At 41.7% G+C, this 27,846-nt stretch overlaps 3 protein-coding genes across 10 annotated transcripts in view; 2 read left to right on the top strand and 1 right to left on the bottom strand.

The window, feature by feature from the left end:
* The window catches only part of tpx2 (TPX2 microtubule nucleation factor), a 16,238-nt gene extending 3,057 nt beyond the window's left edge, over nt 1-13,181 (bottom strand). The window contains exons 1-16 of one of the 2 annotated variants that reach the window (XM_080897763.1): nt 13,096-13,181; nt 12,446-12,597; nt 9,433-9,555; nt 9,216-9,339; nt 8,523-8,585; nt 8,243-8,347; nt 6,273-6,382; nt 5,274-5,419; nt 4,949-5,120; nt 4,712-4,850; nt 3,771-3,993; nt 3,575-3,670; nt 3,327-3,500; nt 3,100-3,246; nt 2,917-3,028; nt 2,086-2,270 (exon numbers count right to left, since the gene is read on the bottom strand). In XM_080897763.1, coding sequence (XP_080753889.1) covers nt 2,086-2,270; nt 2,917-3,028; nt 3,100-3,246; nt 3,327-3,500; nt 3,575-3,670; nt 3,771-3,993; nt 4,712-4,850; nt 4,949-5,120; nt 5,274-5,419; nt 6,273-6,382; nt 8,243-8,347; nt 8,523-8,585; nt 9,216-9,339; nt 9,433-9,555; nt 12,446-12,557 — 2,031 coding nt within the window. In that variant the 5' untranslated portion in view covers nt 12,558-12,597; nt 13,096-13,181. The remainder of the gene's footprint in view (nt 1-2,085; nt 2,271-2,916; nt 3,029-3,099; nt 3,247-3,326; nt 3,501-3,574; nt 3,671-3,770; nt 3,994-4,711; nt 4,851-4,948; nt 5,121-5,273; nt 5,420-6,272; nt 6,383-8,242; nt 8,348-8,522; nt 8,586-9,215; nt 9,340-9,432; nt 9,556-12,445; nt 12,598-13,095) is intronic. The other variant, XM_080897764.1, reaches the window with a different exon arrangement.
* LOC308406649 (mitochondrial carrier homolog 1-like) overlaps nt 1-27,846 on the top strand; it is a 241,718-nt gene that overhangs the window by 1,832 nt on the left and 212,040 nt on the right. For 5 of the 6 annotated variants that reach the window (XR_013973574.1, XM_080897770.1, XM_080897772.1 and 2 more), the window contains exon 2: nt 1,175-1,378. Coding sequence is in view for 5 of the 6 variants with exons in the window: in XM_080897770.1 (XP_080753896.1) it covers nt 1,175-1,378 (204 nt within the window). In the remaining variant the exon portion in view is untranslated. Of the gene's footprint in view, nt 1-854; nt 1,379-27,846 lie in introns of those variants that run through there. The other variant, XM_080897771.1, reaches the window with a different exon arrangement.
* LOC308407238 (rho-related GTP-binding protein RhoA-C) lies at nt 14,120-27,316 on the top strand. 2 transcript variants are annotated; one of them, XM_080898788.1, is made up of 5 exons: nt 14,120-14,191; nt 18,145-18,300; nt 21,793-21,913; nt 22,007-22,137; nt 24,300-27,316. In XM_080898788.1, the coding sequence occupies exons 2-5, from the start codon at nt 18,145-18,147 to the stop codon at nt 24,471-24,473; spliced, it is 582 nt and encodes a 193-aa protein (XP_080754914.1). In that variant the 5' UTR covers nt 14,120-14,191; the 3' UTR covers nt 24,474-27,316. The 2 variants fall into 2 exon arrangements, with proteins under 2 accessions (XP_080754914.1, XP_080754915.1); XM_080898789.1 differs by having other exon boundaries at nt 14,145-14,169.

Genomic DNA, 27,846 nt, shown 5'->3' with positions numbered 1-27,846 from the left:
CAAGGAGATGCTCTGTCCCCACTGCTGTTCTGCATAGGCCTGAACCCCCCTCAGTGAGATCATTAACAAGACTGGCTACGGATACCGACTACAGAACGGAGCAGTTGTCATCCATGTACAGGAGGTGGCTGACATCAAGCTGTATGCCAAGAGTGAACGAGACATCGATTCACTGATCCACACTACCAGGCTATACAGCAATGACATTGGAATGTCGTTCGGACTGGAGAAGTGTAGTCGGATGGTAACAAAGAGAGGGAAGGTAGTCAGAACTGAGGGGATTGAACTACCAGAAGGCAACATTGCAGACATAGAGGACAGTTACAAGTACTTGGGGATCCCACAGGCGAATGGGAACCATGAAGAGGCCGCTAGAAAAGCTGCAACCACCAAGTACCTGCAGAGGGTCAGGCAAGTCCTGAGGAGTCAGCTGAATGGTAAGAACAAGATCCGGGCCATCAACACGTACGCCCTGCCCGTGATCAGGTACCCTGCTGGGGTAATAGGCTGGCCAAAGGAGGAGATAGAAGCCACTGACATCAAGACAAGAAAGCTCCTTACCATGCATGGAGGGTTTCACCCCAAATCCAGCACCCTGAGGCTGTACGCTAAGCGGAAGGAAGGGGGCCGGGGACTGGTGAGTGTCAGCACCACAGTCCAGGATGAGACAACGAACATCCAAGAATACATTAGGAAGATGGCCCCAACTGACCGAGTGCTCAGTGAATACCTCAGGCAGCAGAAACCCAAGAAAGAGGAGGGAGACGAGGAACCATGATGGAAGGACAGGCCCCTGCACGGTATGTACCACCGGCAGATAGAGGAGGTGGCTGATATCCAGAAATCCTACCAGTGGCTGGACAAAGCTGGACTGAAAGACAGCACAGAGGCACTAATCATGGCAGCACAAGAACAAGCTCTGAGCACAAGATCCATAGAGGCTGGGGTCTATCACACCAGGCAAGACCCCAGGTGCAGGCTGTGTAAAGATGCCCCAGAGACAATCCAGCACATAACAGCAGGGTGCAAGATGCTAGCAGGCAAGGCATACATGGAACGCCATAACCAAGTGGCCGGCATAGTGTACAGGAACATCTGTGCCGAGTATAACCTGGAAGTCCCGAGGTCAAAATGGGAGATGCCCCCAAGGGTGGTGGAGAATGACCGAGCTAAGATCCTGTGGGACTTCCAGATACAGACGGACAAAATGGTGGTGGCTAACCAACCGGACATAGTGGTGGTAGACAAACAGAAGAAGATGGCCGTAGTGATCGATGTAGCGGTTCCGAATGACAGCAATATCAGGAAGAAGGAACACGAGAAGCTGGAGAAATACCAAGGGCTCAGAGAAGAGCTCGAGAGGATGTGGAGGGTGAAGGTAACGGTGGTCCCCGTGGTAATCGGAGCACTAGGTGCGGTGACTCCCAAGCTAGGCGAGTGGCTCCAGCAGATCCCAGGAACAACATCGGAGATCTCTGTCCAGAAGAGCGCAGTCCTGGGAACAGCTAAGATACTGCGCAGGACCCTCAAGCTCCCAGGCCTCTGGTAGAGGACCCGAGCTTGAAGGATAAACCGCCCGCAGGGGCGTGCTGGGTGTTATTTATATATATATATATATATATATATATATATATATATATATATATATATATATATATATATATATATATATATATATATATATATATATATATATATATATCTCAGTGCTCTGTCCAAGTCAGAGGGTTAGCTGAAGAACACTGGAATGTGCAAATGTTACCAAAGACTTCCTCTGATAGTTTCCCAGTAAAGGTTTTAATGGTGACCACAGGAGCAGCGCTGCTGTTTTGGACGGTCGTTTTCTTTCACTTAACCTGAGCTCAGCGTCTCAGTAGCAGCTCCGCCTCTTTGCAGTGTATAAACAGACTGTAGCTGCACCTTAAACTGTGCCAGCGTCATCATCATCACTGCTGCTGTTGTGTTAACAGTCTTTGTTCAAAACTGGGGGCTGTGTGAGCTGCCAAACGTGCATTTTTCTATCCATCTGTAGCTCTAGATCTACACACACCAGCACCAGGCGCTGCTGATACTTTCTGCAGTTACCTGCTCTTGTCGCAGCCGGGCAACCTCCTCCTTCTGTCTCTGCTCTTCTTCTCGTCTCTGCTCTGCCTCCATGTGCGCCCGCAGAACCTCCTTCTCACTGGTCACTCGCTCGTACTCCTGCCACTCTCGGGCACGCCGCTCTGTTGCCAGTTCAAAGGCCTCTACAACTATGGAAGAATTATTGCCTTCAGAGTGCAGTGACAGATGACAGTGAAGACAGAGGACACAGTGAGTGACACAACCTTGAAGAGTGGTTCAGCCTCAGCAAAGCTGAAGCACTCTTCAAGACACATGCAATTTTCAGACAGTATTCAACACCAGCGCTGCACCTGCCCATTACTTTTATCATCCATTAGTCATTCTCAGATCAATCAGACAATAGTGAGATATTTATCAAGAGCCAGTAAATGTGGCTCCAGTGTTTGATAATCAAACTCAAAACTGCTTTTCTGATAATTGCACTGAATACTCGCAGCAACAACAAAGCGCAGACATGTGGCTGCAGCTGTATCGCAGCGTTCTACATGTCAGCTGAAGCAAACACCTCTGTGCCTAGGTGGAGTCTCCAGGTAATCTGATTTGCTAAGAGCAATATAACGCTCATATTTGTCATTGACATTCCTCAGAGAGAGAAATTATAAAGCATAAACTGCTTTATAGTTTGTCAGACTGTCATTTGAACATTTTGGCAAATGTGGCATTCAGCTGAGGAAAGGAGATGTGACAACAGCACAACAGACAATCTCTATACAGCTGCAACCTCCCATCATGCATCACAGCAATGATAATAAACACAAAGGATCTGTTTTAGTCTAAACTGAGCGTCCTTACCCACTGCAGGCCGGGCCTCTTTCTTGGGCCTGAAAGGCTCCTTGTGAATGACGGTGTTGGGCCGAGCTTTAAATACTGCTGCTTCCTCTTGATGTTTCTGTTCTTCTTTCACCTGTGAGGTACAGATGTTGTGAGTGTTATTCAAATAAAAAAATGAAAATAAAGTGAAAAATCCCATCATACCATCTGCTCCCAGCGACTGTTCTTCACAGTTCCCCGTTCATCCAGAAGCAGCCTAAAAGGCTCAGGCTTGGTAGGCTCCAGCTTCTTCTTCTCTGGCAGGACCACACTGTCAAAGTCAGGCAGCGGCTGGGCCTTAAACTGTGGTATCTGGAAAATATTCAGGCGACAGAGTCACTCAGTAACTCTGTACTGTGAAACTCTCGACGACAGACTGAAAGTCAGACTACCTCTTCGTTTCGCTTTTCCTCCAACTTTTTCTCTCTCAAGGCTTTTCTTTCACGCTCCCTCTGCTCAAAGGAGAAAGGACAGACCTCCACACGGTGGTTCTCAGGTAGCTGGGGCTGAAAGGGCAGGCCAAAGTGAGGCACTGGGGGGGCCTTAACTGGTGACGGCTGCTTGACCTGACAAAGACAGTTTTATGGGTATAGCTGCAGTAGATGGTGCACAGAGCCATAGCAAAGACACACGTCCTTACCTCCTCGACCTTGCGATCTAGTCGAACTCTCTTCTTGAGGGCAAAGGCAGGAGACTCGGGAACAGTCGGATTTGCAACTTTCTTTTCTGGCAGTCCCTGTTGATGAGAGGATTCTTAAAACAGTATTCCCACACAGTAAAATCTGCCTTTCTGCAATGAAAAAACAACTTTGAAACTCATCAGTGTTTAAACTCACCACAACTCCTTCCAGAACCTTTTTGGGCAGAGGCTTGGCTTTAAAGTTCTGGGGCTTTTCGTCATCCTCCTGGGGCTTCTTTGTGGCCTGCCTCTCCTGGAGCCTTTTTTCAATCTCCAGCTCGAAGCCTTCGGGTACGGTGGGCTCCTTCACTGCTGGCTTTTTTAGGTCCTCTGCACTCTCCAGTATCTTCCTGTTCAGCTCCAGCGCCTTGATTTTAAAGCTGCGTTTAAAAGCCAACATTAGTCAATGGTCACTAGATCAAAATGTAACGCTGTCACAGTGAAGTGACCCAAACGTAGCTTCTGCCACAAACTACAACTGTAGCGGCAAAAACACGTCACATCAATCAAGACATTTCAGCATTTTGGCCTCTGTAACTGTTGAAGCTGCAGCCATGCACATACTGATCCATGATTCCTAAATAATCAGCTGTATTTTGTATAATAACAGTCCTTAAAGAAACCCTGCAATGCCACATTTTCCATGTGTTAGCAAAAGGAGGAGGTTTACAATGGCTCATCTGAAACATCTTAGTGCATTTATTATTTCTATGCTATTGTAAGTCATTATTGTCAGGCTGTCCTAAACACTGCATGAAAAACCTTCAGTTGATGCCAAATATACTGCACCAAAAGTACTGACAGGGACTAGAAAGTAAGAGAGCACACACTGGCTTCTCTTTAGTGGCTCCAGATTCTGATTTAAAATCCTTCCCCTCAAACACAAGTTTGGATTCAGGAGGCAGATGCTCTCTACTTTTAAGATTAGGCTTCAAACTTTCCTTTTTGCTTATAGTTAGCACTGGATCAGGTCACCCGAACACTTTAAATACAACGTTTTTTGCAAAACACCAGAAATCTGTTGTGAAACCACGTTTCCCAACACAAAGTGACGGCACATTACAAGAACCTCCAACCAGAAAAGGCCAAGCTTCTCACTTTGCAAGTTTTTCCGCCTCCTCAGCCTCCAGCTCAGCAGAGCACTTAACAGTAGGCGGCCGGCTCCTCTGACGAGTCATCAGGTATGGGGAGTGGGGCTGAGTGAGCTTCAGGTGGTTCCCCTTTGCTGTGGCGGGTCCTGTTGAAACAGGATGCAGATACAATGAAAACCTGCAATAATGTTTTTTTTTTAACCCTTATCTGAAGAGTGTCACAGAGAGTCAGCATGCACCACACCTCTCTCTTGACTTCTACGACTGTGCATATGGTAGCGGGTGGGGGTTCGCTTCTGGAACTGCTCGATCTGCTGGGCCATGGGCACATAAGCGCTCGCCTCTTCCGCCTTTCTCTTGTTGCCTGTTGACAGGTTGAAAGGTTTGGGCACTGTGGCACCTTTCCGAGCCTTTGCCTGAAAACAAGTATAATCAGTTTTTTTTCCCCCCATCTCACCTTAGCTTAAATATGCAGATGTTTCATCAAGTTTCTTTTAGCTGCTGTTAACAAAGATGAACTTTATAGTGGGCTGCAATGAACTGGCAATAAAGCAAGTTGTGTCACTTACTGGGGAGGACGGTTTGCGAAGCTGACTGACAAAGTCCACTTCCTTCTCTGTGTTGCATGAAGTGGAGGACTTAACACGGGTATCTGTACTGAAGTGGAAGTCTTTGGGCACAGTTGTAGACAGGAACGTCTTCTTTGGTGGTGGATCTGAAATGACAGTGGTTTGGTTTGGTTTTTTTAAACCAAACAAGTAAAGTGAACACTTTTAACCCCCAGAACTCTAAACTCATCAGAACTGCTAACAGGAGTCATTTTGACCTGCAACAACAGTAATGGCAAAGACAGCGCTTCTGGGTCATCTCAGATCCTTTAAAAATGCACATGAGAATAAACCAATAAACAAAGGGTACAACACATAAAACTGACACCTAAACAATTTACTTGAATAAGAACATTATGAAAAGTGAAAAATGTGGTAGTACATGTGCTGAAATAGAGGTGTGAAAACACTTAAACAGACCGATCAACTCATTGTCTGCATTGTAAACTTAACCACAGAGCAGGTTACAAAAATGTAAGAAACATTTAATTTCTATAAAAAGTAAAACAGTCAAGTTTCATCCGTTTCCTTCACATCGTCTTTGCTGATTGGACCTGAAGCACCACCCACACTGCAGCTCAGTTCTGACACATCTGCTTCACCATCTGATTGACTGCTCTCTCCACACACTTGACTGCTCAGTTCACCCAGCATGCCTAGCAACACTTTCATTTTACTTTAGTCTCTATAGGTCACAATGACATCTTTGACAGTTCAGAGTATGAGTGGTCGTACTATTTCTCCCCTCTTAAAAAACAAATTCACCAAAAAAAACAAACAAACAAATTTTAGGAATATTTCTGGAAACACAGGCTGATGAAAAAAAAAATGATGGGGTTTTATTTTTCACAGCTCGTTTTGTTTACGGTAAATGCCAAAGGGTCAAACGTACCCGTTGGCAGTTCTAGAGTTAGAGTGTTACTACTGGCTGTAGCACCACAGTCTGAAACATGTACTCACTCCCAGCTAGAGCAGCCTTGTAGCTGGCCTCATTCTTCTTCCGGTGAAGAGCAACTTCCTTCTGAAGGTTCCTGATGCGCTCCAGCTCCAGCTCCTCAGAGGTGCTCGGCCTGCGGGTCACAGATTTTTGTAGACTTTAATCTTTAGTAAAAGGTACATCTGTACCCCCGTCTCTCATTTAGAGGCTCAACATGTCAACATTCTCTTCATGACCCTACTACTTAAAAAAAAAAAAAAAAAAGGCGACTGGCTCAAGCTCAAGGACTCATTTACACCAAATCCCAGACACTACACCTGCTACCATCATCCACCTTCCCACATGTTTGGGTGGGGTACTGTCTTAAAGAAGGATTCCTACAATGTGAGTACTGGAGGTCAGCCCAGTACTCAGAACAAACCTGAACAAGAGAAATTCAAGCACTTCATGCACTGCAACCATTGATCATCGTAATTATTAAGCATCCTATCCTGTCAATTAATCACATAATCAGACAAGAAATTATTTTTACTTATGAGCAATAATCAAAAGAGAAAAAAGGGTTTAAAATGAACTGCTCATTGGTTTCCATTTTACAAATGTCAGTCAAAGAACAGTCAAAGGTCAAAATCAAATAAGGTATACATAAAATCTCTACTCTGACACAAAATAAATGTCTGTGGCATTTGGCTGTTTGGGAAGAGGGAATGTTTTAGAAGTGACTTGGCAGCAGCAGACGGATGCAGAGCGACACAGGGCGAGCTTTCTGATGTGAGGGGTTTGTGACATTTAGTGTAGTCATCTGTTTTTTGTTGTTGTTTTTTTTTTTTTCCAAAACAATGAGGCGACTCCTGAATGTCACAGATTGCTAAGAACCAACCAAAGGCAGGAAGAACTATATAAACACCTGTTTTTGTGAGGCCTGATGTGGCTGTATCGCCTGATACCTGTCCATGAGGAGGAGAACTCTGCAGCGGTTACCTGTGCCTCAACAACAGCCGCACACAGGAGTGACTGATACTGCAGCAGTAAGCAAAACGACCGGGCTGGAGAGTTCAAACAGCTGGAGACCAACCAACTCTCTAACCCCACTCCACACGCCAAATCACACAAATCCCCGTTTCTCCACAATAACTCAGGCTGTCAGTAGCAGCTCATTTACACTGTGGGAATGATTTACCTGACAATGGAAAAATACTTATGACACGACACTAATGTGACAAATGCAAATTTTCTGGCCATACACTGTAACAAAACACAAGATTAATGTATGGTGGGTCTTTTAGCCATTATGTAGCGCTTACCTTTGCTTTAACAATGAACAATTTGTTGTTCCCCTCCGACACGGCGCCATTATTTACCCAGCCAGATCCAAAATGCATGTATCTGTCCCTGCTTTCAAAGCTTTAATCCTGGCAGCAGTGTAAGGTGAGGGGTGCTCTACAAGCTACATGGTGGTGACCAAACTGGTGAGACTCTCACAGAGACATCACTACTTTCAGGGATTCAAATAAAGCTGCACAGTATGATCACAGGCCCCCGAAAAAGTTTCCCTCCATGGACAGATGATCCAAGCAGTCCGTCTAATATTTACAGTCATGAATAATGTTTTACCCACGAGGGTAGTGAGTCGGGTCATGTGACTGAAAACTGAACACACTTCTCACAAGTCCAGATTCTCTGTTTATAACCACTTTAAGACTAACAAATATCTGATTTTCATCCTTTTCTCTAGTTTTATACTCTCCAGCCTTCCTTCTGTTACCAGTATCAGCTCACCCTCCGTCCTGCTTACAAACTTGGAACCTGCCGTTTATTTTTAGCCGTCTTAAAACCGCTCGCTCTACCATGAAGTAAATACATATGAGCCAGTTTTACTTTATCATTCTACACAAATGCTGAACATTTCCAGCCGAGAGCATTTTAACATTAATTTCAAGTTCTTTCTCATTGTACATTCAAGGATAGATAAAGGTGTAAGGCACAGTCTTACTCTGTGAGTGTGGAGGTGGAAGCTGCTGCGTGGGTCTGATGTTCTCTCTTTGAATTTAGCCGCTCACTCCTGCGGGGACCAAACCCAGAAAGCAGCTGCTCACTCCTGGATTTTTGGGCAACAGGACATCTACATTAAACTGCTGTAACTGAAAACTCTAAGAAAAAAGCTGAAGGTGAAGAGATGGTTTCTTAGCTTTCTAACTGGTAGAAAGTGTGCATGTGCTGGACTCTCAGCTTTTTCAGGTTTAGAATGATGACAGGATACTTCTAATACTCACTCTTTGCATTTCTTTGATGGTGGTGCAGCTGGACCGCTGGTCATGTCTTTACGCTTTGAAACTCTAAAATAAATTAGAACAGAAGCAGTTCTCAAACTTGAACCGATTACACACAGATGCTGTTCTATAACCATCGTGTTTTTACGCAGGGGCTGGATCAGACAGCGAAGCTGCAGTGTTTAAGGTTTGGACTCTGCATGGTACAAAGAGTACTGCACACCCACTTAGAGGAGTTGCCAATACATACATGCAATGCCACACATTTATTAAGTATTTATTAATGTATTTACACTTGTCTCTTCCACAATGTCAGTCTTACTTTTACTGTTTTGAACCAGCTTCATTTTCACCTTCTTTCCTTCCTGCACTCGGCACCAGTGGCACTTTTATTGTGACGACTATTTTTACTTTTTATCGTTCTGCTGTAACAAAACACTTTTCTTTGTGGGATCAATAAATTATCTGTCCATATTTATCATGTAGGGTTTGTGTAGAACCTATCTAATACAAATGATATACAACAGGAAACTGTCAATGAATGACTGGATGCCAGAATTTCATGAGTGCCGTCTCGTGTACAGCCCCTTTGGCAAAACCCAACAAGTCTTCTACTGAGTGCATCATGTGGGAAAGAAACCTTTTGTGTGAAAGTTTCACATGGTTACACAAAAGTAACAACTACATCAACTGTACCTGCGTGGCTGTGCAGGGACTTTAATAACAGGCCTTTGCTTTGAACGGACATCGTTCTGTGTGCGACGTTCAGCACCCCAGGACGTCACAATGTTTGCAGGTGGAGATGCCGATATGCTGGGACCTGGAACATAAAAACCATTACAGATAGTCACACATTAACCAAGTTACAAGGACAGAAAATAATGACTAAAGATGCACGGGGGTGTTGACTAACCAGAGTCACCGTCAGTGTTTGTTTGAGACAACATCACATGCTCAGGCTCATCACTTGTCAGATGCAGCTGGTCCGGTCTCGAAGGTGTGATAAGATGATCACTTTCTCCCACAGCGTGCATTTCTGCCCACGAGAGATTCGATGGTCAAAACTTTTCAATTCTGGTCACTAGTACACTACAGATTCGATTGTAAAACCCCACTTTTTTAGTTAGAAATCCCACCTGAGGGGCCATTCCAGTTTAGGAGAAAAAGAAAACATTAACCTAATAAAGTCTGACTTTAAATGGAACGCTCAGTCAAATCCTCAGGACTGACGATCAAATAGAGCAAGCCTATTCAAATGGTGGCAAACAGGCTACATGCAGCCCAGAAGCAACCTCTGAGTGTCCCTGCCTGTGGTCCTGGCAGAATTTTTTTTTTTTCTTACAGCATAGTGTAGACTGTGAATGCAACACTCCTAGTAGGCTAGCAACATTCAACCCACAATGCAGCGTGATGTTGTAAACATTAAGCTATCATGGCACCAGTTCCCCAATGTTAAGAAAGTAGCAGTCGTCATCCTCATCCTCTGTTTGGGTCAACGTACACATGTGAATCAAGCTTTTCACACATGAACTCAATAAAAAGCAGCTCTCGTTGTTCACTGACTGACACTTCACCACTGCCTTTGGATTACACTGACATCTTACGAGCCAAAAGTTGCCGCTCTTGTTCAGAAAAAAGTCACGTCTCCCATTAATAATGTAAGAGGTAACTGTAGCCTACATATCAACATAATGTGGGATGTCTAACAAGCCATGCCTAATTACAGGTGTTGATTTAAAACAAACCTGTATTCCCTCAGTGTGCAGCAGTAAATGTTGTATTCATATGTGTTACTGCTATGGTTTGTGCATTTGATAGGATTGATTGTTCTTTTTTTAAATTCTGTTAAATGCTCTTTAAGATGTGTCTGAGTCACCAAAATATTTATTTTATTTTGAAAGGGAATTATCAAAACGTCTGTTGTTTTTTTTTATAAATTCAAATGTGAAGAAAAAGTATTGCTACTACTGCAGACGCTATTCAGTTATAGCTCATTTAATGTTTTTTTTATGGACCTTTAGGTGTGCATTTGTGAGCGGTCACCAGATTTAAAAGGAACAAAGTGAATAAACATTACTTGTTTTTCCAATACATTTGTGTTGGTTTGAAATTTATCATGATCTGCTGCTACTGGCTGCAAAAATATCTCTACAAAAAAATAAATAATAATAATAATCTAGCCCAAATAACTTTTTAGTTGAATAGCCGTGAAATAGAGGATCAAACTCCATTAAACAAAAAGACACTATAGTAGTTTGTTGACCTCGAGTGCTGCTGATCTGACCCAAGCTAAAAACGACTCTTCCTCCCTCATATTTTAAATATCACAGTCAGGACGTGCTGGTTAGCTCAGTGAGAGACCGGCAAACCATTGGCCACATGGCCAGAGTGCAGCGACGCATGCTTGAGCTGCAGCCCTTTGCTGCATGTCTTCACCCCTACTCTCTACTTTCTTGCTCATCTATCCAATAGAGGCATAAATGCACAAAAAATGTTTTTAGAAAACAATTAAAAAACACCGCAGTCAGGACTAACACGTGGTAATATTCCCTAGTCCTCTGGATTACAATGGAGACCCTACTCTGCAGAAGAATGCCAGAGTTACCAATCTCACAGTTAGTTGTGACAGTTTGTTGAACATGCTTCCTGGAATAGGGCCCTGTTGATGTCTTTGTTTTGGTTTTGCAACCATTATGAGGCAACAAACCACAATGCATTGCCATTCCAAGAACAATCACTGGTGTGTGTTTATATACATCATCGGGAATTCAATGGGGATGTGGCAAACAGCACCTAGAGGCCAACTTCAAGCCTGTAGCACAAATTACCATCAACTGTGGGATTTACCAATGAGATGCTCTGTCCCCACTGCTGTTCTTCACAGGCCTGAACCCCCTCAGCCCGACCATTAACAAGACTCGCTAGGGATACAGACTACAGAATGGAGCCACCTTCGCTTCATGGAGGACACGAAGCTGTATTCAAGGAGTGAACGTGGCATTGATTCACTGATCTATACAACAAGGATCTACAGTAGTGACACAGCTATATAATCCAGATTGCAGATGTGTCATTGGACGGTAATAAAGAGAGGGGGGGTAGTCAGAATCGAGTGGGTTGCACTACCAGAAGGCAACATTGCAGATATCAAGGAAAGTTAAAAGTACTTGGGAATCCCACAGGTAAATGAACGCCACAGTCACCAAATACCCAACATGACAAATCTGAATTTTAAAAAACTGGACTAAATTTCAATAAAACTCATTTTCAATGTAAAAGATACACACAGGCTACAAAACAGATCTTTTTTTATATATATATAATACAACACTCTTAAAATAAATATGCAGGGACACTGAAGCTCTTGTAAATATGAAATTAAATAGTAAAATGGTAAAATGAGGAACTGACTGGTTAATATACAGCGCTTTTCTGCTCTGAGCATTCTATAAAACCGCCTCATTCAACCATTCACACAAGCAACAAATATCAAACATTAGTACCCCAATGGATGCATCAGAGAGCAACCCGGGGTTTGCATCTTGCCCAAGGATATTAGGCAAACAGACTGGAACAGCCCAGCATCAGAGCACCAACTTTCTAACTAAAGATGACCTGCTCTACCTCCTCAGCTTAAACTCTCTCTCTACATTCAAAACACTTGGAGATGACAATATGACCTGCGAGTGGACACTTTGGTTAAAACTGTTAGCCAACATCCTAAGATAAAGGATACTGGAAAATGGTAGGAATGACGTACGCAAGTTTTTGTGAAACAAGTCACCAAAAAGCCTTCTTCAAAAAGTGATCGCTGCCTGTTAGATCCGCTTTTGTAGCCCTCCATAACAACACCCACTTGCTGTATGCCCAGCAGGGTATCCTTTAAAATGCATATTGTTGGATAAAGATGTGCAGAGGACACTTACCAAACCACTTGTCGTCGGTTTCAGCATTCACTAGTTCTTTGAAGTCAACGACGTGGGACGGGGCATCAAACTCGTAGCGCTCCGAAGTATCCCCGGACTCGTTCTCGGCCATGTTTTCAGGTTATTTCTTCGACAACTCACTAAACAGGGAACTACGAAGATTGCAAACTTCAAATTATCAATCTTTCAGCCAAAAAACAGTTTTATTTGCAACAACCAAACTGAGGTGACTTGCACCCACATAAACCACGGCTAGGTTGCATTCTATCGCTATGGCTTCATGGGAGACTATTGGCCGTGTTAGCCAAGACAACAGACCAAACTGGCTGGAAAAGGTCAAAAGCATTTACTTCTCGTCTCCTACGAGAATTTATCCCACAGTAATGTCACGTTAGCTTTGCAATTGCGGTTCCGAGTCGCTTTTTCTTCATAGAAACAGAATATAAACGGTAACATTGCTGATAAGGAAACAACTGCCGAGCTAGCGTTACATACGTCTTCACGAGAAGGTACTATTAACATAAACCCAACTATAAACTCACTCCATTATACACATAACAATATGCAACACTATATATTTTTAGTGAGCTAAAAAACTACATCTGAAAATAAGGCAGCAATAAATAATGTAAATGACTGCAAAAACTCACCGTCTTTGCTCACTGCGACTAAAAGGGAAAACAAACAAGCCGCGCAGCGCTCAACGGAAGCGTTTAAATTTGCCACTGTTTTGAACCAGCCAATGACAAACGTTGTATTCACCAACTTGTCACTTATTGGCTTATGCAATGTAAAAACGTATTACGTAACCACGTAATCACAAAACTTAAAATCTGCGTGATTTTGTACAGTGATGTGTGTAATTTTGAATACGCCGGCTCCAGTCCACATAATACTGAATATACGTTGTTATTTTTTAGAAATACACACCCACAAGTTGTTAAATTCAGTGTCACAAACTGAATCATCCAAAAGTAGAAATGTTTAATGTGTGACTTTCTTTTCGTTCTCTTAAAGATCGTTAAATAGGCAGCCACTTTTTCTTCCTCCAAACTTTTATGTCTTATAAACAGTGTAAATGGGTACATTCATCAGCTAAGGAAAAAAAAATGCAAAAAAATGATGGAACAAAAAATAAATAAATAAAAAATCAGCAAACGTTGCAGTTACACATCATGATGTCAGTGTATGATAGCACATACAGATAAACGCACACAACTAAATTATAAAGTAATGAAATGCACGACTGATTTTGTTCCTGCCTATGTGTTAACCCTGCGACAGACTGGCGACCTGTCCAGTGTGTACCCTGCCTCTTTAACTTGTGTGGGTAATATACAGGGTAATACATCTGCAACACGAGCTATCAGCGGTGACCCTTCGGTATATTGAATCAATAACATAGAACTTCAGAAATGATGAAGGGGATACTGTGGGTGTCAGCTAACCTTGTTTCATATAATTTAATAGATAAATGCTTTATATACCAACTGCGCTCTAAACACGAACATCCCTGGGAGGCTGTACTCAGGGGCACAACCTTCAGCCTCTCGGTTAGGGCTAAACAATGACTTTTCATAATATATTATTTTGGTTGGCTAAGTTGCCGTTCACTCATGACTTCAACGTATCCTATTGGCTGAAAGTATGTGGTTTGGCCGGGACAATCCTCGTAGCGCTTTCGGGGGCGGGACTGTTAGTTCTGACAGGAAAACTAAAGAAAGGCGAGTATCTCGCAGGAAAAAGGTAAAACTCTGATTGCTCAGAATCTCCCTTTGCTTTTTAAAATTCTTAGCGTTGAAACTGGTATCAAGTAATATGCTTCCTTCTCTAAAGTGTGTGTGTTTAGGTCGACAAGAGGCCAGCTATCATGAAGAAGTAAGCAAAGTTAGCAAGCTAATGATTAGCTTCCGTAGACGAAAGGGAAACTGCAGCTAGGTAGAAGTTAGCCGACACTCTGGTGACCTAAAGAGGTCAACGGGCTACTTCAGAACTGAGGAAACATTAGCGTGCCAAGTTTTATGTAACTTCATTTCACCAGCGTTGAGCTGAGTTACAAGTGCCCCTCCATCGGAGGCACGTATCATTAAGGAAGTGAAGTTCTAAATCAGCATAATATTACAAAATCCCCAGATAACCGAGGCTTAAACTCTCAGCAGTGTATAACGGTAAACTATCTTGTTGTGAAGTAGTTAATGGTTCTTATAGGTATTTACAGAAAAGACTAGTCGTTTATAGTATAACTGTAAAGTTAGTTAGGAGATCGATGTACTCAAAATATGTCTGCCTTTACTGAACTGCGTTTGAGCGGACGTCTGAACCTTCAGGAAATAGTGATGTCACAGAAATACATCCTGAAATTACTGCTTTGGATAAAGAAGAGTCACAGCGCTTGAATGGGTTTATCGAGACAATTTAAAAGCCAAATTGTGGCATTTGTGAGCCAACATATTTATATTGGGTGCCATATTTAGTCAAAAGGACAGAAATTTGGTCTTAACTATCATAACTGTACTTTATTGTGTAGTGATGTGTTCAGTGTTATTGCCACACACACACACACACACACACACACACACACACACACACACACACACACACACACACCAAAAATACTATAAGAAGTTTCATTTTTGACATGGTTGTCATATGTAATAAAAAGATGTCCACTAATGCTTTTAGCAAAACTCATAATTATTTATGTAAGAGATTAGTTCAGTAGATTCATTTTTCTAAAAAGGCAGCTTGGTCCAAAATAACTTGGAAAGTTGAAAAATAAAATTTAGTTTTTAATAATTTCAATTATCAAGGAAAAAAAAAAACCCAAACTCCCTGGCCCTGTGGGGGGAAAGTTATTGGCCCCCTTGAGTTGAATTCAGTTTCACTCACCACAGGGCCTGATTACTGTCAGGCCAGTTTAATCAAGAAATTGCTTAAATACAACCTGTGTCACAACGTGAAGTAGGCTAAAAGATCTCAAAAAGTAACAAACCATGCCAAAGTCTAAAGAAACTCAAAAAGAGTTGAGAAACAAAGTAACTGACATCTGTCTGGAAATGTTTACAAAGCCATTTTTAAGGTTTTGGGACTCCAGGGCACCACAGTGAGAGCCATTATCCACAAATAAAGAACACTTGGAACAGTGGTGAACTTCCCAAAATTGACAATGGGCGATATATTTGCACATGCACAGACTTTTTGATGGGCAGAGCAATGTAATCATGGACTGATTTGCATGTTTTAAAATACAGAAGAAGGCCAAACATGGACAAACTAATTTCCCCCCAAAATTAGGGCTGTCAGCCCTAATGCGGTCATCACGATTAATGCGATTAAAATTTTGAATGCGCTCAACCCATCTGGAGCGCAGAATGAACAAACTTTGGACTAACTGCTGAAATGCGTTGATAGAGACATTTCAGGGATTTTAATTCAGTCTGCGCTCCAGATGAGTTAATTGTTCATCGCGTTGGTCGTGATGATGCCACGTTAACGCTGACAGCACTAAAAAAAAAATATAAAGTCGCCAATTTGGGATTTCTTTGGCTTTAAACCAGATGACAGAGGTAAACCTAAGGATGTAACCAAAGCGGTGTGCCGCTTGTGCAGACGTATAGTGCTCAAACACGGCTAACTTACATGAGCATGTACGTGTCCACCATCCGGCTGAGTATGCTAGGCTATCACCAGCTTCTGCAGCTCCATCAACAAGCATCTGGGCGCACTCTGAGGAAGGGGCATTTGCTCACAGATGAATGAGGGTGCTGTTAAAGCAGCGCTATTATTTTTCTTTCTGTTGACTGCTTCTATTAGCTCCATCATTATTAGCAAACTTACTCATAGGCAAATGAATCAATCAGTCAATAAATAAATACTTTTTTTTTTTTTTAACGGATCTTGGAAGCTAGCTGACCAAAATGAGTAACATCCAAGCCATCAATACATATCGCCAACTATTCATCTAATGCCCATCTCCACTAGTAAGGTAGCCGCAGTAGAAGATATGTCACTGATAACAAGAACTCCTCACAGTACTTGCAGGTCTTCACCTGAAGTCAAGCTCTTCGAGCCTCTGCAAGCAATGGAAACAGGCAAGGTGAGGATTAGTAAGTGTCAGAACTGCAATCCTTGATGAAACAACGCATTCGAAATACATCAGGAAGATGACCTCCTGAGTTTAGCTGCTCCAAGAATGCCTAAGACAGCTGAAGATGGAGAGTGATGAGGAAGAGGAAGTATGGATGACTGCGCCCCTGCGGATGAAGGAAGGATGAAGGAAGTGGATGACATCAAGAAATCCTACCAGTTCCTAGAAGAGGCCGGCCTACAGGACAGCACAGAGGCTGTGATCATGGCACATGCCTCTATGGATCTAAGCACCAGATCCATAAAGGCGGCTGTCACAGCTGACAGGACCCAAGTTACAGACTGTGCAAAGGGACCCTGGAAACTGTGAAACACATAGTACCAGGATAAAACCTGGTGAGTGTTGTTCCTGGAATCCAGCACATTCCAGGAACAACATCTGAGACCTCTTTCCAGGAGAAGAGCGCAGTCCTAGGAACAGCTAAGATACAGAACGCATAATAGCAGGATGTCAAGTTGGGACTCAATATGCCTCCTGTCTGGAAAAACTAGTCACATGCATTGTTCAGGTGTGAGTTGGGCCCATTCTTCAACACAAACATTCTTCAAATTCTGTGGTGGTCCTTGGCTCTTGGACGACACTTCTGATAAGTCTTTTCCTGCAGGGAACCATCCGATCCACAAAGGATTGGATGTTTCCCAACATCTGGGAAGAATTTTATGTCAGTAGCGCCTTTACAAATATATTCCCTTTGAAAACTGGTGACATGTTCAATACTTATTTTACCTGCTGTATTTAAAAACTAGTCCACCTACCTAGATACAGCAAGCTTCTTTATTTTATTTTTTTAACAAACCTGTGTTGTGCCTAATTTAGGGAAAATATGATTCAGCACCACTTTCCTCCTTGGGACCCTTAAAGGATGTTTTGGAATATAATTCTCAAACTTGGATAAACTTTTCTTCCATGTTTTCATTCATTGTGTGGTTGAACTTCATGCAGCTGTACACTTTTTTTTTTCTTTTTTTTTGGTGTTACAAACATACATCACAACGCACGGTTTTCAAAGCTCAACTGTTGAGGATTGACCATGACATGTGTGAGTGCTCACACTCTGCAGGAAACCGTTATTTTGCGGCACAAGCAATAGAAAAGAATGTGTTTCAGATCCCTGCATTCCATTTTCAGGCAAAGCAGTGGCTCTCTGATACAGTTGTGTCTGGTTTAGTTACAGAGGGATATTAATAATGTCCTCATCAGGCACTCTACCTGCAAAGACAGGAAATAACCACAACTGACAAAAGCTAGAACTGTTTTGCCTAACGTTCAAAATAAGCTGTGATGAAACATTACAGTTGAAGTTATTTTGTGATTGTTGAGAAATGTGCAAACATTTTAGGGACCTTGCTTCAGCTCTGTCCAAGCACACATTATTTTCTTCTTAGTTTTACGTAGTATTTTCTCACCTTTTCAGATTTCTTATTTCCCTGATTTTGTGTTTTCACAAGAGCTCAAACCACTCTCCTTAACAAGTTTGTCTTTGGCAATAAACCTTTGTGTTAATTTAAATCTCTAGCTTGGCTGATGGATTCTGTACTTTGACTTTTTTCAGATGGCGGCAATCAGAAAGAAACTGGTGATAGTCGGTGATGGAGCCTGTGGCAAGACTTGCCTCCTCATAGTGTTCAGCAAGGATCAGTTCCCTGAGGTCTATGTGCCTACAGTGTTTGAAAACTACGTGGCAGATATTGAGGTGGATGGTAAACAGGTAAGCTGTTCATTCTAACAATAAATGTCAGATTGTTTTATATTTATTGTAGCACAGTAGCATAGCAGTGTGTGTGCTATGTGTGAGGCTAAGAGTTTTAAGACGGGACATATCTAAAGTACTTTAACACTAGCCAATTTCATAAATAGCACATTATATTGTAACTATTGATTGATGTATGTATGTTAATATTGAAGCTGAAACTAGCTTTAATTATTTTCTCTATCTTGGATAGCTTTATGAATGTTAATATAGATATAGCTGATAGAGTTGTGATATTCATTACTGCAAAATTTGCTTTTAACTTTTTGGTCAGCCACCTGCACAAAATGCAGCCACACGGATGATTTCTGTGGTTAATAAGTTCAGAGTTGACTTTAAGTACACCTTGAGTAAAGCTTAACAATAAATAATTTTAACATGGCAGTCTACCACTAATAGATAGTATTAGTCACATGCATTGCTCAGGTGTGATTTTGGTCCATTCTTCCACACAAACAGTCTTCAAGTCCTGAACGTTACATAGGCCCCTTCTATGAACTCTGACCTTTAGTTCTTTCCAAAGATTTTCCGTTGGGTTCAGGTCAGGTGACTGGCTGGACCATTTCAACAGCTTTATTTTCTTTCTTTGAAACCAGTTGACAGGTTCGTTGACAGTGTTGTCTTGCTGAAATATCCACCTTCATCCTGGTAGAAGGCAGCAGATTTAATCAAGAACGTCTCGCTTCATTTTTCTATTCATCTTTCCTTCAATGACATGAAGCGTGTCAGTGCCGTATGCTGAAAAACATCCCCACACCATGATGTTCCAACCTCCAATTTTCAGTGTTGGTATGGTGTTTGTGAGGCGATATGTTGTGACCTCCCAGCATGGTGTGTAGACCAAGTTTGGTATCATCTGACCAGACTAACTTTCCCAGTATTTCACAGGCTTGTTTAAATGTTGTTCAGCAAACTTTCTGTAGCTCCATAAGTGCTCCTTGGCTCTTTGACAACTCTTCTGATAATTCTTTTCACTCTTCTGTCTGAAGTCTTGTGGGGAGCATCTGGTCGTGGCTCGTTGATGGTAAAATGATGTTCTTTTCACCTCCAGATCATGGCCCCAACAGTACTTACTGGATCCTTCAGTAGTTTAGAAATTCTCCTGTAACCCATTCCATCAGTATGGTTGCAAAGGTCTAAAAGAGCTTATTTTACATTATATACATTATTTATGGACATCAGTGGTTTGACTTGTTTGTATGTGTGGATTGGATGGTTACCAACATCTGGTAGGAATTTCTGTCAATAACAACTTTAGAAATATATTTACTTAGAAAATTGGTGACATGTTCAATACTTATTTTACCTGCTGTATGCAAAGTGTTAAGGCCAGTCAAACTTCGATACAAGAGCAATGAATTTAGTTCAGCATAGAGCTGGGCGATATGAGATTTTTTCATATCACGATATGTTTTTTTCATTTCAGGCGATAACGATATCTATCACGATATAAGCCAAATAACTATATTTGTAAGATTTAAATGTGCCATTGCTCACAAGTAAAATGTGAAATAATCAGCAGCTTGTTTTTAAATATTTATTTCCCATAATAAGTTCAACAGGGTAGATGTACTTAAGGAACATGAGACTTTTTCAGATAAATAAAGGCAAATATTGCAAACTACACAAAAGGCAGCCGCTAAAGCGTTTAAGTTTCAAAATAGAACAAACGAAACAGACTAAATTGTCAATTCCACTTAGAAACAAAATATTAATTCTAAAAATAAATCTTAGTTTGTTTTACAGAAGAACAGACAAAACTGACTAACTTTTGTCAATATCAAATAAACTGAGAACTAAAAGGAAATTCTCAAACTCTCCTTGTTGTATAGCTGAGCTTTTCAAACAGTTTTAACAGTTACTTTAGTCTGACAAAAGCCGAATGACGAATTAGCGCTTCCAGTCAGAGACTGAGGCTACGTCCACACGTACACGGGTATTTTTGAAAACGGAGATTTTCCGTTTTCGTTTTAAAAAATAATCCCGTCCACACATAAAGGCAGAACTGAAGGAAAACGCTGCTATGAACATGCCAAAGCAGCAGGTGGCGCTAGATTCCTAACCGTGCCGAAATGTTGGCCAATCAGAAGTCTAGAAGCCTCGGTGGGAAAAAGTAAACAAAGCTGGGGCATAGAAGCAGAACCGAGTCGTATGTGTGGAGGGACAGTAACTGTGTGTATATGTAAGCATTTAAACACTGCAGAGAGTAGAATTAACAGTAACAGTATTGTAGAAATTCATTTCACCGAAACAATAACGTGGCGCACAGTGTGACGCATGCACCAGTTTATTGTATTTCCAGACTTGCTTTCGGCACAATTTACAGTGCACGCTGCTGTTTTTTGTCAGACTTGAAATAGCCGAAATACCTTCACACTACGGAACTTCTATGGCTCTTCCGTTCGACAATCTCTCCGGCATTGGAACCATCATCTGTTTTCTCTTCGGTCACGCTCGGTTGATTTTTCTAGTCGGCACACTCATTTCCTCCATTATGCGCTGGCTCCATTACCCGCTGGCTGCTTCCCAAACAAACACACGTGCGGCTTGGCACTTGTGCTGTACGTAACAAGTCACGCGACGTGACGCTGCGGCCCTGATTGGTTCGGCTCTGCGCTACCTAATTTGGATTGGCTGACCTTTTTTTTTTTTTTTTTTTAAGAGGACAAGAGCGGCGAAGTCTATCGCGATAGCTTAATTTCTCTATCGAGTAAAAGTTATATCGCGATACATATCGTTATCGTTCTATCGCCCAGCTCTAGTTCAGCATAATGAGGCACATCACAAACTAACCACCTCCTATTACCAGTTTTAAATCTCTGTTTATATCTAACTGTACATACTCGTGTACATACCCTTTCAAACTGAATTTCTGTAATACTGCATCTCACCTGCAGTATCTGTGCAGCTCACGCTTTGGATTGACTGATCAAGCAAAACATGATCTGGAGCCGGGTCATAATTTTACAGCTTAGCAAGAAAACAAACAAAAATGAATCCATTTCCCTCCCAGTTGTAAAACTGGAGCGAGGTCTGTCCATCCAAACTATCTATAAATGCAAAATCAAAACAATTATCAATGCATTACTCGGTATAGAAATTACTTGTAGATCACATTAATCTTGAGAGAATGTCTCAAACAAGGATCTTGGGGGCAGATGTCACCAAGAGGTTGGTGGGTTGTGCTGCTCTTTTCTTCTCTACTGTCGCCCCCTTAAGTTTGTCTGCACCTTCATCAGTCGAGTGCTCATGCCCTCGATTTTAGGACTCTGTGTAAGCTAGAACACTAATCAATGATTTACACCTCATGCACTTACATACATGCCTGAATGGCTTCCATCCACCTGTCTTCATAGCATGCTGTTACATGATAAAAATGGGCCTGTGTTTGAGGACCCTAAGCAGGATTGGTGTGTGTAGTAGGAATTAACTATAGTCCCTCCCCTGCAGGTGGAGCTGGCCTTGTGGGACACAGCAGGTCAGGAGGACTATGACCGACTGCGGCCTCTGTCATATCCAGACACAGATGTCATCCTCATGTGCTTTTCCATTGACAGCCCTGACAGTTTAGGTGAGTCTGTTTCTGTTGGTTTCATTAAAAAAAATGAAAAAACTCTTTTATATCTGCTGCATGTTTACCTTGTCCACATTGTACCTGATGCAGAGAATATTCCGGAGAAGTGGACTCCAGAAGTGAAGCACTTCTGTCCCAATGTGCCCATTATTCTTGTGGGAAACAAGAAAGACCTGCGAAATGATGAGCACACACGCCGAGAGTTGGCTAAAATGAAACAGGTCAGTGACGGCATGCACTCATACAGTTTCATATTAATCCCACCACACAAACACTACACTAACATAACTAATGACAAAAATGTCCATAACTTTTGTGTGTCAGCCTTTAGTCTACTACAGTTTCCACTAACATTCATTAGGTTTTTTTATAGGGCTGCAGCCACTGATAATGAAGACAAATATATTTACTAACTTTTGTTTTGATATAAAGTGTGATATAAGTGAAAAGTTTGGACACAGTTTCTCATTCAATGGTTTTTCTTTATTTTCATGACTGTTTACATTGTAGATTCTCACTGAAGGCATCAAAACTATGAATGAACACATAAGTGTGAAATAACTGAAAACATATTTGATATTTTAGATTCTTCCTAACAGCCCCTTTGCTTTGATTCCTGCTTTGCACACTCTTGGCGTTCTCTCCATGAGCTTCATGAGGTCGTCTCCTGAAATGGTTTCCAACAGTCTTGAAGGAGTTCCCAGAGATGATGAGCACTTGTTGGTCCTTTTGCCTTCACTCTGCGCTCCATCTCATCCCAAACCATCTCCACTGGGTTTAGGTCAGGTGACTGTGGAGGCCAGGCCTCCATCACTCTCTTGGTCAAACAGCCGTGACACAGCCTGGAGGTGTGTTTGGGGTCACTGTGCTGTTGAAAAATCAATGATGGGATGGCATGTTGCTGCAGGATGCTGTGGTAGCCTTGCTGGTTCAGTGTGTCGTTAGTTTTGAATAAATCTCCAATAGTGTCACCAGCAAAGCCCCCTGACACAATCACGTCTCCTCCTCCATGCTTCACAGTGCATGCATGTAGAGACCATTGTTCACCATTTCTGCGTCACGGGTGGAACCAAACATCTCAAATTCTGACTCATCAGACCAAAGCACAGATGTCCACTGGTCTAATGTCCATTCCTTGTGTTTCTTGGCCCAAACAAATCTCTTCTGCTTGTTGCTTTTCCTTAGTCGTGGTTTCTTAGCAGCTGTTTGACCATAAAGGCCTGTTTCACACAGTCTCCTCTGAACATGTAGAGAGATGTCTGTTACTGGAGCTCTGTGTGGCATGTATCTGGGCTCTAATCTGAGCTGCTGTTAACTTGTGATTTCTGAGGCTGGTGACTCGGATGAATGTGTCCTCAGCAGCAGAGGACTGGGGCGTCCTCATGTGAGACAGTTTCATCATAGCGTTTGGTTCTTGCGACTGCACTCGGGGACACAATCAAAGTTTTCCAGACTGACTGACCTTCAGTTCTTAAAGTAACGATGGGCTGTTGTTTCTCTTTACTTAGCTGATTGGTTCTTGCCATAATATGAATTCTAACAGTTGTCAAATAGGGCTGTCAGCTGTGTACCAACCTGACTGCTGCACAACACAACTGATGGTCCCAACCTCATTAAGAAGGCAACAAATGAACCCTGACAGACACACCTGTGAAGTGAAACCATGTCAGGTGACAACATCATGAAGCTCACTGAGAGAAGGCCAAGGGTTTGCAGCGCTGTCAACAAAGCAAAAAAATCATATTTTGCATGGTTGGATCTTAACAAGGTTCCAAGTAGAGCTTCAATATGCAACATGAAGAAATGGGAGTGAGACAAAACAATTATTTTTGAAAACAACATTTAAACTGAAACAGGCTGTTTTACAGCTGAACAAAAGTTTAGGTAAACCCCCCAAAACAGAAATCAAAGGTCCAAACATGAACTCGGTCATGAGCAGCTCCACCGTGTTGATCACATCAGAAATTACTTCCGGCATGCTTGATGATTTGCTGGTAAAGTTAAGACAGGCTTCTGCATATACCATACTGTGGACAGGTGTGCTTTATACATTTACAGTAAAGAGTTCAGATGGGGAGTGTCTGGAATTGATTGATTGTAATCTGTGGGCTAAATGTGCTCACAGCCAATCTGTGGGAGGGATCAAAGACTTATTTCACTCAATGACAAACAAATCAAGATTACTTTTATGTTTTTGTTTCTGGACCTTCGGTTACTCTTACTGATCTCCATTAAAATTAATCTACCATGAACATTAGAGTGTGTTCATTTCTTCTAAGTGAGCAAACGTATAAATCCCACAGAGGGTCGAATAATGATTTCACTTCTTCTTTTTCATTGGATTGAGCTGGTTTTCCTTCATGGTTTTGTTCTTCCCAAACAGGAACCTGTGAAGTCAGAGGAGGCGAGAGAAATGGCCAACCGGATCAATGCCTTTGGTTACTTGGAGTGCTCAGCCAAGACGAAGGATGGTGTGAGGGAGGTGTTTGAGATGGCCACCAGGGCGGCGCTACAGGCCAAGAAACGAGGCAGAAAGAGTGGCTGCCTTCTGCTATAGAGTGTCAAGTTACACAGGTTAGGGAGGACAGGAGGAAAGGATCCTTGCCAACAAAATCATTCCTCCTGTTTCTACGTTGTCACCATGCTGTGCAGAATTGAATGGGTCCTTTTCAGGAATAAGGGAGAAAATCAAACTAGGTCAAAAGGGGAGTGTAAGCATTCATGTCCAAGGTTTAATCTGCCTTTAATCTGTAATCATATCTTTGGATTCATCAAACCTAAAATCAAGAGAACATGGAAAGAAGGAACCATCTCTCTTAAAGAGGTGCGTTGGGATTTCCAGACCTATGAAGTGGTCTCCGTTATTCTAAATTGCAGCCTGATGGTCTGTACACGAGCCCATCTTTAGAACTGATCCATCCCAGGTGTTCAGTACATTCACAGCTGTGTACCATATGAACAAGTTTCTGGAGGACTTGGCTTGTGGCGTTTCTTTCAGTTAACATCCTATTAGTCTGTACTTTTGTCATTTCCTTTATTTCTCTGCAATGACCATCCAACTCTATACAGACCTGATTTCCTCCTTTATGATGATGAAGTAACCTGTCGCTGCAGGTTCACATTCAAAATCCACACTACCGCTCAAAAGTACAAGTTGCCAAATGTCAAATTAAATAATTCAATAAAAATCACACTTTTATTCTTTATTATTGATATTAAAAAGTTAGAAATAATGATTTTTGCAAAAATAATTGAGTCTTTCCAGCATTCTACCATCAGTTTGCTGACATTTTAGTTCATTCTTCCAGAAGCTCCCAGTTTAATGTGGGTGAGAGTGGACTGAGATCCAATGACTGTGCTGGGTTCTCAGCTGCTTCTGTATAGTTTAGTCATTCTATGGCTCACTGTGCTGTTGCAGTCAGTCAGCATCCACAGGATCCGATGTTGTCCTGAATTTCCCAGAATTTCCCACTTCACCCCAAAGACCTCCAAAACTTTTACAAAGTGCCACTTGACAGGTGGCAGGCACACCTCCACGATCCTTCAGTCTTTGTCTCAGAAATATTCTTTTTGACCCAAATACCTCTGTTAGGTTTATCTGTTCATAAAACTTTCTCCCTGACTTCCTCTGTCCAACATCTGTTCTTTTTTCCCCACGTTATTTCTAAAGCACTTTAAAAACAACATAACAGCTGACCAAAGTGCTGTACAGAAAATAAGAGAACAAAAGAATAAATCAGTAAAAGTACATACAAAGGGTAAGAAGACGACAACTCTCACTGGGTTAAAAGCCAGGTGTGTGAGTTAAAAGTTGTGTTTTTAAACGGGTTTTAAAAACAGTGAGGGATGGAGCCTGCCTGACCTCCAGAGGCAGCTCATCCCACATTTTGGGAGCCAAAGCTGCAGAAGCTGGGTCTCCTTTGGATTTATAAAAGCACCTGGTTAGCTGATGTAAGAGCATGTGACGGCATGTAAGGGTGAAGCAGCTCAGGGGCAAAACCATTAAGAGAATTAAAAACAAAATAATTTTAAAATGGATTCAAAACCTTTACCCATCTATTCATTTTATAAGGTGGTCTCTTTTTTCCCCACTGTTTTTAAGCAGGCATTCCTGATCTGCTTCTCAGCTCTTGTTGTTTAGTGTTTAACAGGTGTTGTTCTCAGACAGCAGACTCATGTATTTGGCCTGCTGCTCAGTTGGGCTGTTCTATAAAGGGAATAATATTGTGTACAATGTTCTGGGCAGTTTCCTGCATGCAATAGCGTTCACTTTCATAGCACATTATGGTTGAACACACAAAGGATGATGTTTCAGTTACTCAGCTAGCTAAAAGTTTAAAAATGTAATGAATTAACATTCTAACATGATAAACTTGAATTAGTAACAACATGCCATTGGAACACTGTGTGCTAAAAATCGGCCTTTCTACTCCAATACAGGTATTCCAATAAAATTACAGTAATGCATGATTACATTAGTTGTGTATGATGTAGTCATAGACTGTGGTTCATTTCTGACTTTTTGTTTTTCAAAATAAAAGTCTGCACTTCTCTTTCAAAACAAGGACTTTGTGTGATGCCAAACCTTGTGTGTAAGATTAAATTACCAGTGTTTTGTACAACTTTTCAAAATTTGATTGCTCGATTTTGTTTTTCAAGTCATTAAACTGATGTGGACTGTCTAACACTGTATGTAGTTGGCTATAGAAGCGCTAACAAAGGCAAATGATCCTGAACAGAGTTTTTGTTAACTGTCAGATATTAAAGAGGCCTCGGTGTACCTCTGACACAGAGGAGTGGATGTTTATAGAAGAAAGGATTGTGTTCGAGTCGAGCAGTTCCAGTTTTAATGCCACACCTCCATGTTTCTGATCCGGTCTTGTTCACCTGCTGTCTTGAAGAGTTAATATAATGTACAATTTCTACAACACTAATTCCATCAGTGCTACAGTTAGACTGTAACTAGAAGGCTTTTAAGACTGGACACACTTGGTAAAGAACAGTGTTTCTCTTCTAATATCTTTGTGTTGTACTGATGGAATTAGGGCTCTGGAAATTTACATTATGCTACTTTAAAGCATGTTGTGAGGCTAATATGTAACTCATTATTTAAGTACAAGTTTGAACATTTATAGTGTACCTATATGTTTTGTTTTTCTTTCCTGCTCTGCATTCCATTGTATGCTATTTTAACTATGGGATATTCCATCAGCTTACTTTTGTATTATTTGCACATAGCTTCAAATGTCTGTGTCATATAAAAACACACAATGTCCAAATTCTGAAATGCAAAATGCAAGGATCTTCTATAGGATTGGTTATTTGTAAGCAAAATATTCTTTTATATCCAGTAGTCTTTTGTAAAGTTTTCTAAAGGAAATACATTTGAGAATGACCAAATCTGCTGTGTGTGTCACTTCTCATGTGTTTTGTCCTCTTACCCACTTAAGAGTGTCCAAGTCTTGGTTCAAGATGGTGAGCATGATGGTCTGTGTAGATGTCCATGTGTCTGCAAACGTATAACAGGAACATATTCCCCATCGATGCTATAACCTCATCAATAGCCAAGTTTAATCCCAACTCCATACTGCAAACATTCAACTGTTATAATATTCAAGTATTCCAGATAAGCAATGAGTCTAGTTTTGCCTCACAAAGGAAAAATAACATAAAAACCACAGTGTAATTACTGGCCAACACTTGGCAGACTTATGATGTAAGTGTGTGTGAGCCCCACATTTAAGGGCTTTAGATGCAGAGAGATGCAGAGAGGCTGGAGAAGGTTATGAAAGCCATTCTAAAAACCTGACAGTTTAGCAGTTCAGCGGATAAAATGACTGTTGCTGTTTTTTCAAAAACAATGCACTGCACATCAAACCTCATCCCAACAATGACATATGGTGGAGGAAGCATGTTTTGGGATCGACGCC

Source organism: Rhamphochromis sp. 'chilingali' (assembly GCF_963969265.1).
Source record: "Rhamphochromis sp. 'chilingali' genome assembly, chromosome: 12".
In the NCBI taxonomy this organism is placed as follows: Eukaryota; Metazoa; Chordata; class Actinopteri; order Cichliformes; family Cichlidae; genus Rhamphochromis; species Rhamphochromis sp. 'chilingali'.
This window is presented reverse-complemented; position numbering and strand designations above follow the sequence as displayed.